This window comes from Acomys russatus, chromosome 9, assembly GCF_903995435.1.
Source record: "Acomys russatus chromosome 9, mAcoRus1.1, whole genome shotgun sequence".
In the NCBI taxonomy this organism is placed as follows: domain Eukaryota; kingdom Metazoa; phylum Chordata; class Mammalia; order Rodentia; family Muridae; genus Acomys; species Acomys russatus.
The window spans coordinates 47,229,527-47,242,093 of record NC_067145.1 but is presented as its reverse complement, the minus strand read 5'-3'; the positions used below and the strand labels follow the sequence as shown (position 1 = coordinate 47,242,093).

The 12,567-nt window shown below is 37.1% G+C and overlaps 1 protein-coding gene across 1 annotated transcript in view; it reads left to right on the top strand.

Moving 5' to 3' along the window:
• Malrd1 (MAM and LDL receptor class A domain containing 1) overlaps positions 1–10,663 on the top strand; it is a 641,297-nt gene extending 630,634 nt beyond the window's left edge. Inside the window, exons 38-39 of the mRNA XM_051151281.1 lie at positions 7,617–7,692; positions 10,170–10,663. Of these exons, the coding sequence (XP_051007238.1) occupies positions 7,617–7,692; positions 10,170–10,253 (160 nt within the window). The 3' untranslated portion in view covers positions 10,254–10,663. The remainder of the gene's footprint in view (positions 1–7,616; positions 7,693–10,169) is intronic.
• The last annotated feature ends 1,904 nt before the right edge of the window (positions 10,664–12,567 follow it).

The window sequence follows — 12,567 nt, the reverse complement described above, 5'->3', positions numbered from 1 at the left end:
CCATATCTTCATGGCTTTTTAGAATGATATGGGATGGCGGAAACTAGTGATAAGACCCTAGTTGAAGAAAATATTTCTGAAAAGATCTCTCCTAGGCATGGAAGATATTTTCACTGATATATATATATATATATATATATATATATATATATATATATATATATATATAGAGAGAGAGAGAGAGAGAGAGAGAGAGAGAGAGAGAGATGGAGGGAGGCACATAACTCATTGAGTAAAATGCTCGTAGCACCCATGTTACGACCAGAACATGCTAGGGAAACACCCTACCATTGAGCTGCATTCCTGTGTAGTTACTAATTAATAAAGTAATTTTCTTTAATTCTACTAGCTTCCATAATAATTGACACAGAGACTCTGATTTATTTTACAAGCTTAAAGCACAGTAGCTGGGCAGATATCAACCCTCTAAGCTTTTAAGCTATCTCTCAGCTACACAACCCAGTTACTTGCCTATAAGTCATCCTTTCTGGACTGCATCTGCTCCATTAGGCCATGTCCTCTTCCTCCATCTTCTGTTCCTTTTTCCATTATCTGTCCCTTGTCCTCTCTTTCCTTCTTCAAAAGTCTTTCGACTCCATGACCTAGAAGCTAAACTCTGGCCTATGTCTTTTCTGCCATGTCACAGGCTTGAGCAGTTTTTATTAACCAGTCAACTTAACATTAGGTAGAGCATGGTTTACACAACAAACACAGATGCTTGTGAGAAAGTCCTTGTCTGGGTGGTAATCAGATCTCAGTGCACTGAAATCAGCATCTGAAAACATTCCCAGCCCTTGCAGCAAGATGTAGGAAAGAAGGAACAACACAGTGAAAGAACTTGGCTCCATCATTAAGCCTTCAGAAAACAATATATATTAAGTTGCTATTTCTTAAAAGGTTTGCTTTATTCGTGCTATATTCCAGCAGTGTTCTAGATGCTAGGAGAGATGAAGGAAACAGATATGATCTTTATCCACCAAAAGGCTAAAAGGGGACAGTCTCAATTATTCTACTTTTAAAAAGATGGAGAAAAGTAGACACACACACACACACATGGGAGGGAGGGGGAGAGAGGGAGAGGGAGGAGAGATGCAACATAATGATTATTTATTTATTATTTACTTGTTAATTTATTTATTAGGTTTCTGATGGCATTAAAGAACTTCGAAATGACAATATAGGAGCTGAAGTGATGACTCAGCAATTATAGTGTTTCCTGCTTTTCCCAAAGGTCAGGGTTTTGTTCCTATCATTCGTATCAAATAGCACAGAATTGCCTGGAACTCCAGCTCCATGGGATCCAACTCACTCTTTTGGCCTCCATGGCACCTGAACAGCCAAGCATATTCACACAGAGATACACACATGTGCGAGCGTACACACACACACACACACACACACACACACACACACACTGCAGTAGTCATTACTACTACAAAGTTTTATATTTCCATTCCGTCCAAGCTCAGGATACAAAAATGAAGGAAATTTGAAAGAAAATGGAAGTGATAAAAATGTAGAGGATGCCATTCAATCACTGTCAAGAACCAGTGTGTAGCGGCTGTGGTAACAAATGTATCTAAGAGAGTCCAGCAACTCTACAAAAACAATCCCTGTGAAAAGAAACTCTACAGGATGAGCCATGCACTCATTAACTTTGTGAGGTCAGAATCTGGTAGGGAATATTGCACATGGTTAATGCTTTACAAGCACTGGGTGCATTTCAGTATTTGAAAAAAGAATGATGAAAAAATAGCATAATCAACACCATCATTCTTGCATCTTAAAGAGTGTGTGACCATAGTGCAGTCACTTCCATTTGGGAACTAACAACATTCATGTCTGGGAACTTAAAATATTGTCTGACTTCTCAGAAACAATAAAGAGAACTTAGCTTATTGAGGTAGCCAGTTCTACAACACAATGTACACAGACAGTATCTTTTTAACAGGAAAATCACTATGGTAATTGCTTCAAATCATCTTCCTGTCTGCAGTGTAAGTGTATCAATTTCTGAAAGTATGGTTCTCCTCATTCACTGATGGAAAAAGCATAAACATAAAGTCACTATGTAAATAAGCGTGGAGACGCTACAAAAAAAATGAATAGAGAACCATCTTATGTACCAACTATATAAGTCTTCATTATTTCTCAAATGCCATTAAGTCACTGTTGCACAAAGACACTGCTCATCAGTGGTTAGAGCTGCACTATTCATTATATACAGGAAGTAGAGACAGCATAGATGTGCATCATAGATAAATGGATTTTAAAAATGAAAATTTATGTTTCCATAAAGAAAAATGAAATCACGACATTTACAGCGAAACAGGTGAAACTAAAAATCATTATGTCAAGTGAAGCAACTCAGGCTAATGTTTTCTATTATTGGTGTGTGTGTGTGTGTGTGTGTGTGTGTGTGTGTGTGTGTGTGTGTGTGTGTGTGTGTGTGTGTTCTGCCTGTCTGTCTGCCTGTGTGGTGTTTATTTATGTGCTCGTAGATCACAAAATGAAAAGGGAATCATAAGAGGGAATAAAGATATCTTACTGAAAATGGGAACAAGAGAGGACTATGGAATACATGTAATAGCAAAGGGGAGGTAACCAGCTAGATAGGAACAGAGATAAGGGGAGCATGAGATAGAAAAAATGAGATCAAAATATAATAAAATATATACAGAGATGTCAGGAGGAAACTCACTTCTTTATATATTAGCCCAAAATTAATTAAATATTAAAATGAATAACAACACCTTCTGGTTGTACATGCTTTGAAGTGGGCGAGGAATGGCTTATAATATGATCTTGGAGATCAGCAGGAAAGATCATGCATGGCCTCTGAAATGTTCTTCCTTTTGTTTTAAATATTTGACTTAAGTTTTGAGCTAGATTTTCCCTACTTATTCTCTAAGCCCATTTTAGGGAGGTGCACTTCAGAATATATCAGTGTTGTGACCTGGGAACTGTGGAACTGGGGTCGGCAGTCCAGAGTTGGGTTGAGATGTGTCCAAACCCTGGAAATATCATCTTGAGATCAACAAGAATAGGTCTTCTCCCTCTTAGTGTAAGCCCTGCATGTCCCAGTGCATGTGGCCCTGTGATCCCACCCATGCCCTCCTGAGGAGGTCAGTAGCCTGGCATCAAGGTTTAACTTTCTCTTCCCTTTATAAAGTCATATCCAGCAAGTGCCTGGAATTCCTCCATATGCAAATGAGTCATCCTCAGCACCCTGGCCCCAGCCAATGATGTACATTCAATTTTATAGCTCCCTACCTACCCTACAAAGCATAGCCCCAAATAGTAGTAGTGCTAGGTGTTTAATGGGCTTATCTTAGCAGCCAGACCATTTTATCTAGCATGCAAAATGACAGATAACTGAAATAGAGAAAACCAATACTATCAAAAAAATCAAACAACACCTGATAAAAATGGCAAACAATTATGTAAATAAATTAATAAGAAATACTCTTGCTAATCATAAAAGTAATTAAACAAATTATGAAAACACACAGTGTGTATAAAATATTAATTGATAAACTTATAGCGTATACATGAAGGGGGTTAGCCATTTCCTGTCACTCCTGGCCAGTCACCTGCTGACTGCTAGTCTTCAATATTTAGAGTGACAGCTGTGTACACTGTCACCTTTCTGTTCCTTTAAGCCTACTCAAGGATATTTGATACTGTAATATTGTATAATGGAGAGATAATTCCTTGAGCACACTAGCAATTACTTGTATTTACTGCTTAATGGTTATGGAGTTTCCATTTGAAGTGATGAAAACATTTTGGCTATAAATCGTACTGACAGTTACAAAACATTATGAATTATTGATAACAGTGAATTGTCCAATTCAAATTGGCTACATTGGTAAATTTGTGTTATGTATATTTACTATAATCTTATATTAGTAACTGAAATTTAGTAAAACTAATATTACATAAAACATTGAATCGTATATATGTATATATTCATATATGTATATAAAATTATGTGTATGTAAATATACACACATGTACATTTTCTGTGAATTTGGGGCTATAAAGATGGCTCAGTGGGTAAAATTCTTACTGATCAAATATAAAGAATTATGTTCAGATCACCAGAGCACATGTAAAGCCAGGCATACATGGTAGCCCATGGCTGTTATCCAGTACTCACACAATGAAATTGGAGGAGGACAGAGGAGAATCCCTGAAGTTTGTGTGCCAGCTAGCCTAGTGTACAAAACTGAGAATAACAAAGAATGTGTCTCTTAAATAAAGTAGAAGATGAAGAGTGATACACAGCTAAGGTTTTCTATTCACCTCCATACATGTGCACCTACACTTACACAAATGAACATGTACATACATGTGTATCACACACACACACACACACACACACAAAGCACACACAGAGACACTAAGACTTTTAAACATATAAATTATATGGTATATGATTTGTGGTATATATGCTGATGTGTGGTACAGACAATATAAACATCTACTACAAAGTCATGTTTGTTGGCTATAACACACATGAGTTTTGATTGTTTTCATTTTCTTCATTGCACCTTTACAATACTTGTAGACTAATTTATAAGTAACTCTATTTAGAATACTGTTGGGGCTGTCAACATTACAAAGTTTTGAACAGTGTGTGAACCAGCAAATTAACTTTAACAGAGTTGGGTCCTATGAGATATTTAATCTATAGATAGGAAAGATACCGGTATTTAAGCACCGAAGCCAAGCATTCCCAAGAAGGAGAGATAAACTTTTGCTTGAATGACAAATAGCTCAAGGCTGCTGAGAAACACAGAGTTTGAGGTATGAGGAGTTACCTCCACTTGCCTTTCCTCACCACACACTGACTCCCCTTTGTTACAACTCCATAGCCTTAGAGCAGTAATCACCAACCATGTGACATCCAGACCCCTCTCATACATTTCACTTTGGCAGGAAATATAAAATTCTAAATTATTTAAACTTAAGAATCTATCCAGAAGAAAAAAAAAATGTTTCTTTACACATATTTAGATGGTTAGACATTTTATCAACTTATGTAAGTTCTGCCTGCCAATCTTTGACATGTCTGGGGTTCCATCAGTCCAATGTCAAACGCCATTACCGTATATCAGCATCCTTGGTGTCATCTGCGTCTGTTTCATCAGTTTCTAGTCTCCTGCCCTAGCCCCTGGACTCTCTGTTCTGCTGACACTAGAGTACAGCTCCTTCCTACCTTTGGATTTCATTCCCAATTTGAATTTAGGTTAGATTTTTGTTTCCAGTATTTGCTGTCTGTGGCTGCCTCACATTCCCTCATTCTCTTCTTTACTCTGTTTTAGTACTTGCTAAGTCATGCTAAGTACTTCTTGCCATTCTGGACCAGCCCTTGCATTGGCACCTTTATTCTCTTGTCAGTCACCAGTCAGAGACCGCCCCTGCCTAGGCCCATGCTTTGATTTCTGACAATGTAACGTTGACCAGTGTGGGAAGAAACAAGATTCAAAATGAATTAATCCAGTTTAACTGGAGAAAGTCATAAGTATTCCTTTAATGGGTTAAGGGATTAACAGATACATTGCTGAATTATTTAAGGGTAGATCTATTACTATTTTTGCAACTTATGACCCATAAATGCTATATTAGATACATTTATACATTATAAAAATGTGGTTTTAATGCAGTGAAATATTTCATCAGTGGCATACTTAATTCAGTGGTTTATAAGGAGGTAATGATAGCACAATTAGAAGACATGGGCACCACAGGGAAATGTGTTTTGCCAGACAAACTCACCTAGATTAGGCTCTGCAATATTGCAGCTGCTAGGAATGGACTGTGTGGTTTGCGTAGCTGGTAATAGGAGGTCTAGCCTCTGGAAACTTCAAACAGGTTATCAGTAAAACCTTCCTCTTTTCCTTTAGTATTTAGGAATGTATAAATTACTGAAAAACTTGATAATTGGCATTATACCCCAATTAGGCAAAAATATTAAAGCATATACTCTTGGTTGCTGTTAATACAATGATAACCATTCCAGGATTGCCCCTGTCTCTCTGTTTCTCTGTCTCTCTGTCTATCTCTCTCTGTGTCTCTGTGTCTCTGTCTCTGTCTGTCTGTCTGTCTGTCTGTCTGTCTCTCTCTGTGTATGTGTGTGTGTGTGTGTGTGTGTGTGTGTGTGTCTATGTGTGTGTGTGTGTGTTTGGGATTTTCACTCTATTTGTAACAGCAATTATTGGTTGTATCATTTTTGTTCCTGTGGTGGGTGCCATTTTTTATCAGGGCTTCCAGAGTTACTCGTGTTCCAGTGAGATAAAAAAAAATATAAAAAGGAAGCAATCATTTAGGAGTTCAATTATGCTGAATTGTACAAATCTAGTCCACAACAGGAACAACTTTTCAAGAGGCTGAATGGATGGCCCAATGGGTGAAGAATTTGCCATGCAAATCTGAGGACTAGAGTTCAAATCCCAGAATCCATGTGAATGATGAGTGTGCATGGCAGCCTTCAGTAATTCCAGCCAGGAAAGTAGGGGACAGACAGGGAATAACTGGAACAAGCCACTTCGCTAACTGGACAAAATGGTGAGCTTTAGGGTCAGTAAAGAGGCCCGGCCTCAGTGAGAAAGTGGAGAGCCATCCAAAGACTTCCTATACCAACCTTAGGCTTCCATGCAGCCTTTAAAATGTTCATGGGTCTCTCTCTCTCCCTCTCTCTCTCTCTCTCTCTCTCTCTCTCTCTCTCTCTCTCTCTCTCTCTCTCTCTCTCATACACAAACACACACACACACACATACACACAAATGTGTATCCACATACATACAAATCATACACACACACACACACTCATGAACCCATACATATGTGAACACACACATACACAACACTAGATACTTGCAAAAACAAAGTAAAATTCCTCAACACACAGATATTTGGTTGTTGATTAAACTACTATATATTATGACTCCTGAGGCACAGATTTTGACAAGAGCTACTGTCATAAGACATGGTCTCTGGATGTGGTTTGGCACTTCTAGCCTAAGAAAGGCCAAGGCAGTCTCTCCATTTTACAGTGTCATTTTACATTGTTCTTTCAGGGTTGCATTGTTAGAATGACTTGGGCAATATTTAAGAAATCAGCATTGAAACCAGCTTATGCTCCCTTATTTGCCAGAGTTTATTTGGATCTAAATACTCAAGAGCTCAAATTATATTTGTTTTCAAGAATGTGGTTGCCTTGGTGTCCTGCAGAGAAAAAAAATATATTTTATGGTAATACTTTGATGAAAAATAAATGTGCTGGCAAGACCCCGTGTCTCTCAAAAATTTCTAGCAAACAACATACCATCAAGAACTTAGTACTTCTGTAATGTTAGGTGAGGTGATACATACATGTATACAGGCCTATACATGTATAGACACATAAGATGATACACACCTATGGTTACCTCATATAGGACAGAAAGAATTTGAGACCAGACTGGGCTACACAGCTAGACTTTATTTTAAAAAAAATGAATAAGAAAATAAAACAACCAGGATTTGTTCTCTAACATTTAGGTCTTGGTAACCCTGTTTTATTTATGTTTTGTTGTTTTTTTTATTTTGTTTTTGTTTTATTTTTGAAGGAAATCTGAGCAGGGAGGCAACTGTGCCTTTGTTAATCCAGTTTATGGGAATTGCATCAATCCAGAGAAAACAGAGGTAAGTGTCAAGGAAGAGTACACATTCAGAAGCAAACACATAGAGAGAGGGGGAGGGGGAAGAGGATGGTCAGGGAGAGGGACAGAGGGAGGGAGAGAGTGTCTTACCCACAGCCAATTTAATTAGTTGTGTTTGGAACTGTTTCCATATCATGGCTAACAGAAACTTTCTAGTGGATTTATTTCAATTGGGGGTGAAAAGGCATTTGGGGCTCTAAAAATGAGTGAAATTTTCCATTTAGACGGTTTGATTCTGATTGTAAAATCAGCTCACTGTTAAATGGCTTTGTGGTCACTGAACACCCTCCAAGAGAGCTGGTAAATCTGGAATATATCAATTTAAACCATAGAGTAGTATTAGTCAGCTCTTCCCAGTAACTGCTCATTGGGTGTTTTATTGGCTTATTTATAGTCTCAAACGTAAGTATAAAGAAAGCTTAGGTATTTTTCCTTATTACATTTATACATATTTGTTTTTATGGGGATTATATGTCTGCATATGTGTGGGGGATACATGCACCTGAGTGCAAGTGTAGCCAGGAGAAAGTACTAGATCTGGGTTACAGTGGGTTTGAGAGCCAGAAAGGATGCAGAAACTAAATTGGGTCCTCTCTAAGAGCAGTAAGTACTCTGTACTCTGGAGCCATCTCTCAAGCCCCCTTCTTAATTTGTATTAAATAATCTACCAACAGTTTCTTATTTTTTGCATCTTGACATTGAAAATGAGCACCAAATTGTCAGGTCAGATGGTTTCTAACATTCCAGAGCCTTGTATGCAGTGGTTGAAGATGAACAAATATTGGCTTTTTACATGAAAACTTTTAGTTTTGTTTGTGTGGAAATGGAATGAAGGAAATAAGACATTTCCTTGACCTTGAAGATAGTTAATGTGGATGTTTCGGAGAGCAAATCAAACATATCCCTATTCTATAGAGAACAGGTACCCAGAGATACAATATTTAGTCAATTGAATCACAAAGGTTTAACAAAATACACTTTTGTTTAATGAAGGTAAGAAAGCTTGATCTCTTTACCCACAACTTAGGTATGATGATGTCTGATAAATGCTCATTTTAGAAGGGATTACAGTGAAAAGCTTTAGATGGGCAATTGGTACATTGGTATCTCAGCAATGGGCAGTCAGGAAACAGTAGCTAAGTGTGTGTCCTACATTCCTGACTTTTCCCTGAGAAGACAGCTTTTCTAGAGTTTGGGTGTGTATGTCCCAGAATGCACAGGGAGAGGTCTAGATCAAAGGCTCACTTTCAACATGCTTTTAAGCAGAGTTCACTGCAGGCTGCAATTGATCATTCAAGGCAAAACTTCAGAATTTCATTTTATTTCCTGATAAAAGATGAATTACTCCCTCTCACATTCCTTTTTAAAATTCAACTTTCAGTTCATTAAGGATGACTAGGGAAGAAATCCTGTCACATCTTTTTTTATTGTTTGGAGGAAAAGTGACTTAAATATAGTCTAAGTACTTTGAGATAACAGAAAAATAGATTTATCTCAAATATTAATCAAAAGCTTTTACAGAAATGTCCTATACTGTTACTGATTTGGGGAGAATAGTAAAAACAAACAAACAAACAAATAAACCAAAACCTCTGGATAATACATCAACCACCATCAAATATATCCAACCTTTAGCTATATCTGTCACTGTTTTTACCACATGTTCCCTCAATACACTCATGGTTTTTTAAACAAATCACAGCTATAATTTAATGATGAAACTTCAGTTGTGTTTTTCAGAGAGATAAGAGCACATTGAAAATATACCCAGAGTATCATGCCTAAGGGTGTAGAAGTATTTTCTTGATACCATCAAACAATATTCAGTGCTCAGTGTCTACCTATATGTAAGGTAGGGTAGCTCTCATAGCTGGGTTTAACTTTTGTGAGTACTGTATTTTTAAATCAGAATCTCTGTAAAGAACATAAAGACAAACTGGGAGCTATGTCTTTTAAGGCTGGTTTAATATTTTTGGTATGTATTCTTCTTAGTTTTCTTCTTGCAAAATAGTTATTGAATAAACAAGGTTTTCCCAGAGAACTTATATTTTAGACTTCCTGCTCTACCCTACAACCTTAGCTCTACTAACTCAGAGCTCTTGGTGTTATTGTCATTGTTGTTTTATTTTTCTTTACTTTAACTATAGTCAGTATAGCAAGCTGACTGAAACAGTATAGGAAAGAAGGTGAAAATACTGCCTTCTGAATTTCTCTATGCTCTCATAGGTGAGAGGAGGCCATGAGGCCCATGTCCACAGGGTCCTGCAAAGACTTTGCAAGACCCTATGTCAGAGACTCTCCTGGAAACTGGTGGTGTTGGAGCAAGTTTCCGGGATTCTCTAGTTATCATTCCTGTGGGTAGTCATTAGAAAGAACCTTCATTTTTCATGACCCTTTCAGAAGTTCCCTGTCTTGCTCTGGAAAATACTAACCTTATAAATGTCTGTTTCTTTTCCTTAGAGTTCCATCTATTCTTTCCCCAATCCATTTTATGGTGCAACATCTGGAAGCCTGGAGACAGGCTCTCATCATCTCAAATCATAACAGCAAAACGATGTCTCATCTGTGTTTGTAGAAAATTTTATTCACTAAATTGATCCCGTATAAGGCGAAAGGGGAAACATTAAATGTTAGTGTGATTACAACATAGAGATTCTTTGAGTGTTATTATGCAATCACAGAAGCTCCTTAGCTTCATTGTATATCTGAGTACTTCAATTAAACATTCTGCCTAATCAACTTATGTACCTTTTATTTGATACTGATTATTATGTTTAATGACTAAACTACAGTTTTTTCCACACACATATTTGAGTGGCCATGGCCTGGGAATATAGATTTGGGTTACCCTAAATTTCATGTTCGTGGAATAGGTTTCATGGTTTTGCAGAACAAAGGAAGTTCTAAATCAAGGCAGGTTTAAAATGCATTCAGTATATCAGGTTACCGTGAGATAAGGCAAACTTTTCTGTAGAACTCAGAGGTAATCTCTGGAACCAGCTTGCATCACATCTGGATAGAAAAATATATAAAACTATTATTTCTTTTCACTAAAGCTTAGAAACAGAGGAAAACTTACTCTCTTTCCAATTTCATGAGAATGGGCAAATGATGGTAATTCTGACCTATAGTTATTTTTGAGTTTTGAAAAAAACATGATAATTAATTGCAAGCTCCGGTTTTCTGGATAATCATGAAGATTTTTATGTAAACATGAAAAATGCCAAAATGCAAATTAAGAAGCATTCAATTATATATATTGACATGTCTCTAATAGTTTAAATAATATATGTACATGTCAGAAAATCAGTAGTATACAATGCCTACTAATCTCATTATTCATTGCTAGAGTTCAGTTATCTCAGAAAAAAAAAAAAAAACAGGCTGTTTACAACTCCCATCACACACTTCTAGGGTTAGTCCCACTACAGATGAGTTGATGGCTTCATCCTATGAAAGGAATAAAGCTCAAGATAGGAATGGATGGACGTTACTCTGTGTGTCATGTTTTAACACCCAGAAAAACCCTTCTCAGCTTGCACTTCCAGATACTACTTCCTCACATGCATGCACAGCAACCATTTTCCATCATTAACTTCTTATTTGTCAGCATTTACATGCTTCTCATGCTAAACAGGACAATGTAAAATTATAGAAGCTACCAAGATTGACTGAAACACTTTACTATGTAATTTAAGGCTAAAAGTAGGTCTTTGTTATACTATTCAACCAGATGGAACTACTTGAATGTAATTGGATTTAGAAAACATGATCGTTAATGGTAATTGTCAACTCAATAGAGTCTAGACTCATCTGGGAGGCAAGGCTTGGAGGATTATATCAATTGCCTTAGCTGAAATGGTAAGTCTTGCTCACTGTGGGTGGTGCCATTCACTAGCAAGGATGCCAGGTTGCATAAAATGGAGAAAGGGAGCTGAGTATGGCCATCTATCTCTATCTCATAATTGTAGGTGAGATATGACCAGTAATTTCAAAGTCCTGCCACCCTGGCTTCCCTGCTAAGATAGACAGTACCCTTGAAGTAAATACTGAAATAAGTCCTTACTTCATTGATTGCCATTGCTTGGGTAAACATCACCTCAACGTAGAAGAAACTAAGACAGGGGGGATGAATTTTTTTAAAGATTTATTTATTTATTATTATGCGTACAGTGCTCTGCCTGCATGTACACCGGCAGGCCAGAAGAGGGCATTAGATCACATTATAGATGGCTGTGAGCCACCATGTGGTTGCTGGGAATTGAACTCAGGATCTCTGGAAGAACAGTCAGTGCTCTTAATCACTGAGCCATCTCTCCAGCCCCAGGGAGGATGAACTTGTACATAAATTTTACTAACATTTTGTGAGATGACAGCCTGGCCCAAAATCGTTATCTTTCATTAAAATCCTTTGTGTAGTTTATCTCTATGGTGGTTATACTTTCTATGTTTTCTCTCATTTTAACAGTAAAATTACTGACCCCAGAAAAATTAATAAAGAGAATTGTTGTTATTGGTTAAGTATGGCCTCATTGTTGTAGGATATATGTACACTTTAGAGGTTGTAGTCACAGATTCAGCAAAGAATTTAAGGCTGCTATGTGAAAAAAAAAATACAAAACGTACAATTATTTTCAAAAGAAAATTATTAACTGACCTAAATCAGTCTGTTCCATATAAATACTAAGATAATTAATGACACATAGAGCAGTGGTGACAGAAAGTCAACCCAGAATAGCAATGATACTGCAACTAAGAATATTTAATTTGTTCAGGCAGGAGGCTGTTATACACACCGTGACATATTTTAACACTTTGTTTGATAGAATAAACATACATGGAAGCTCTACAAACCTGA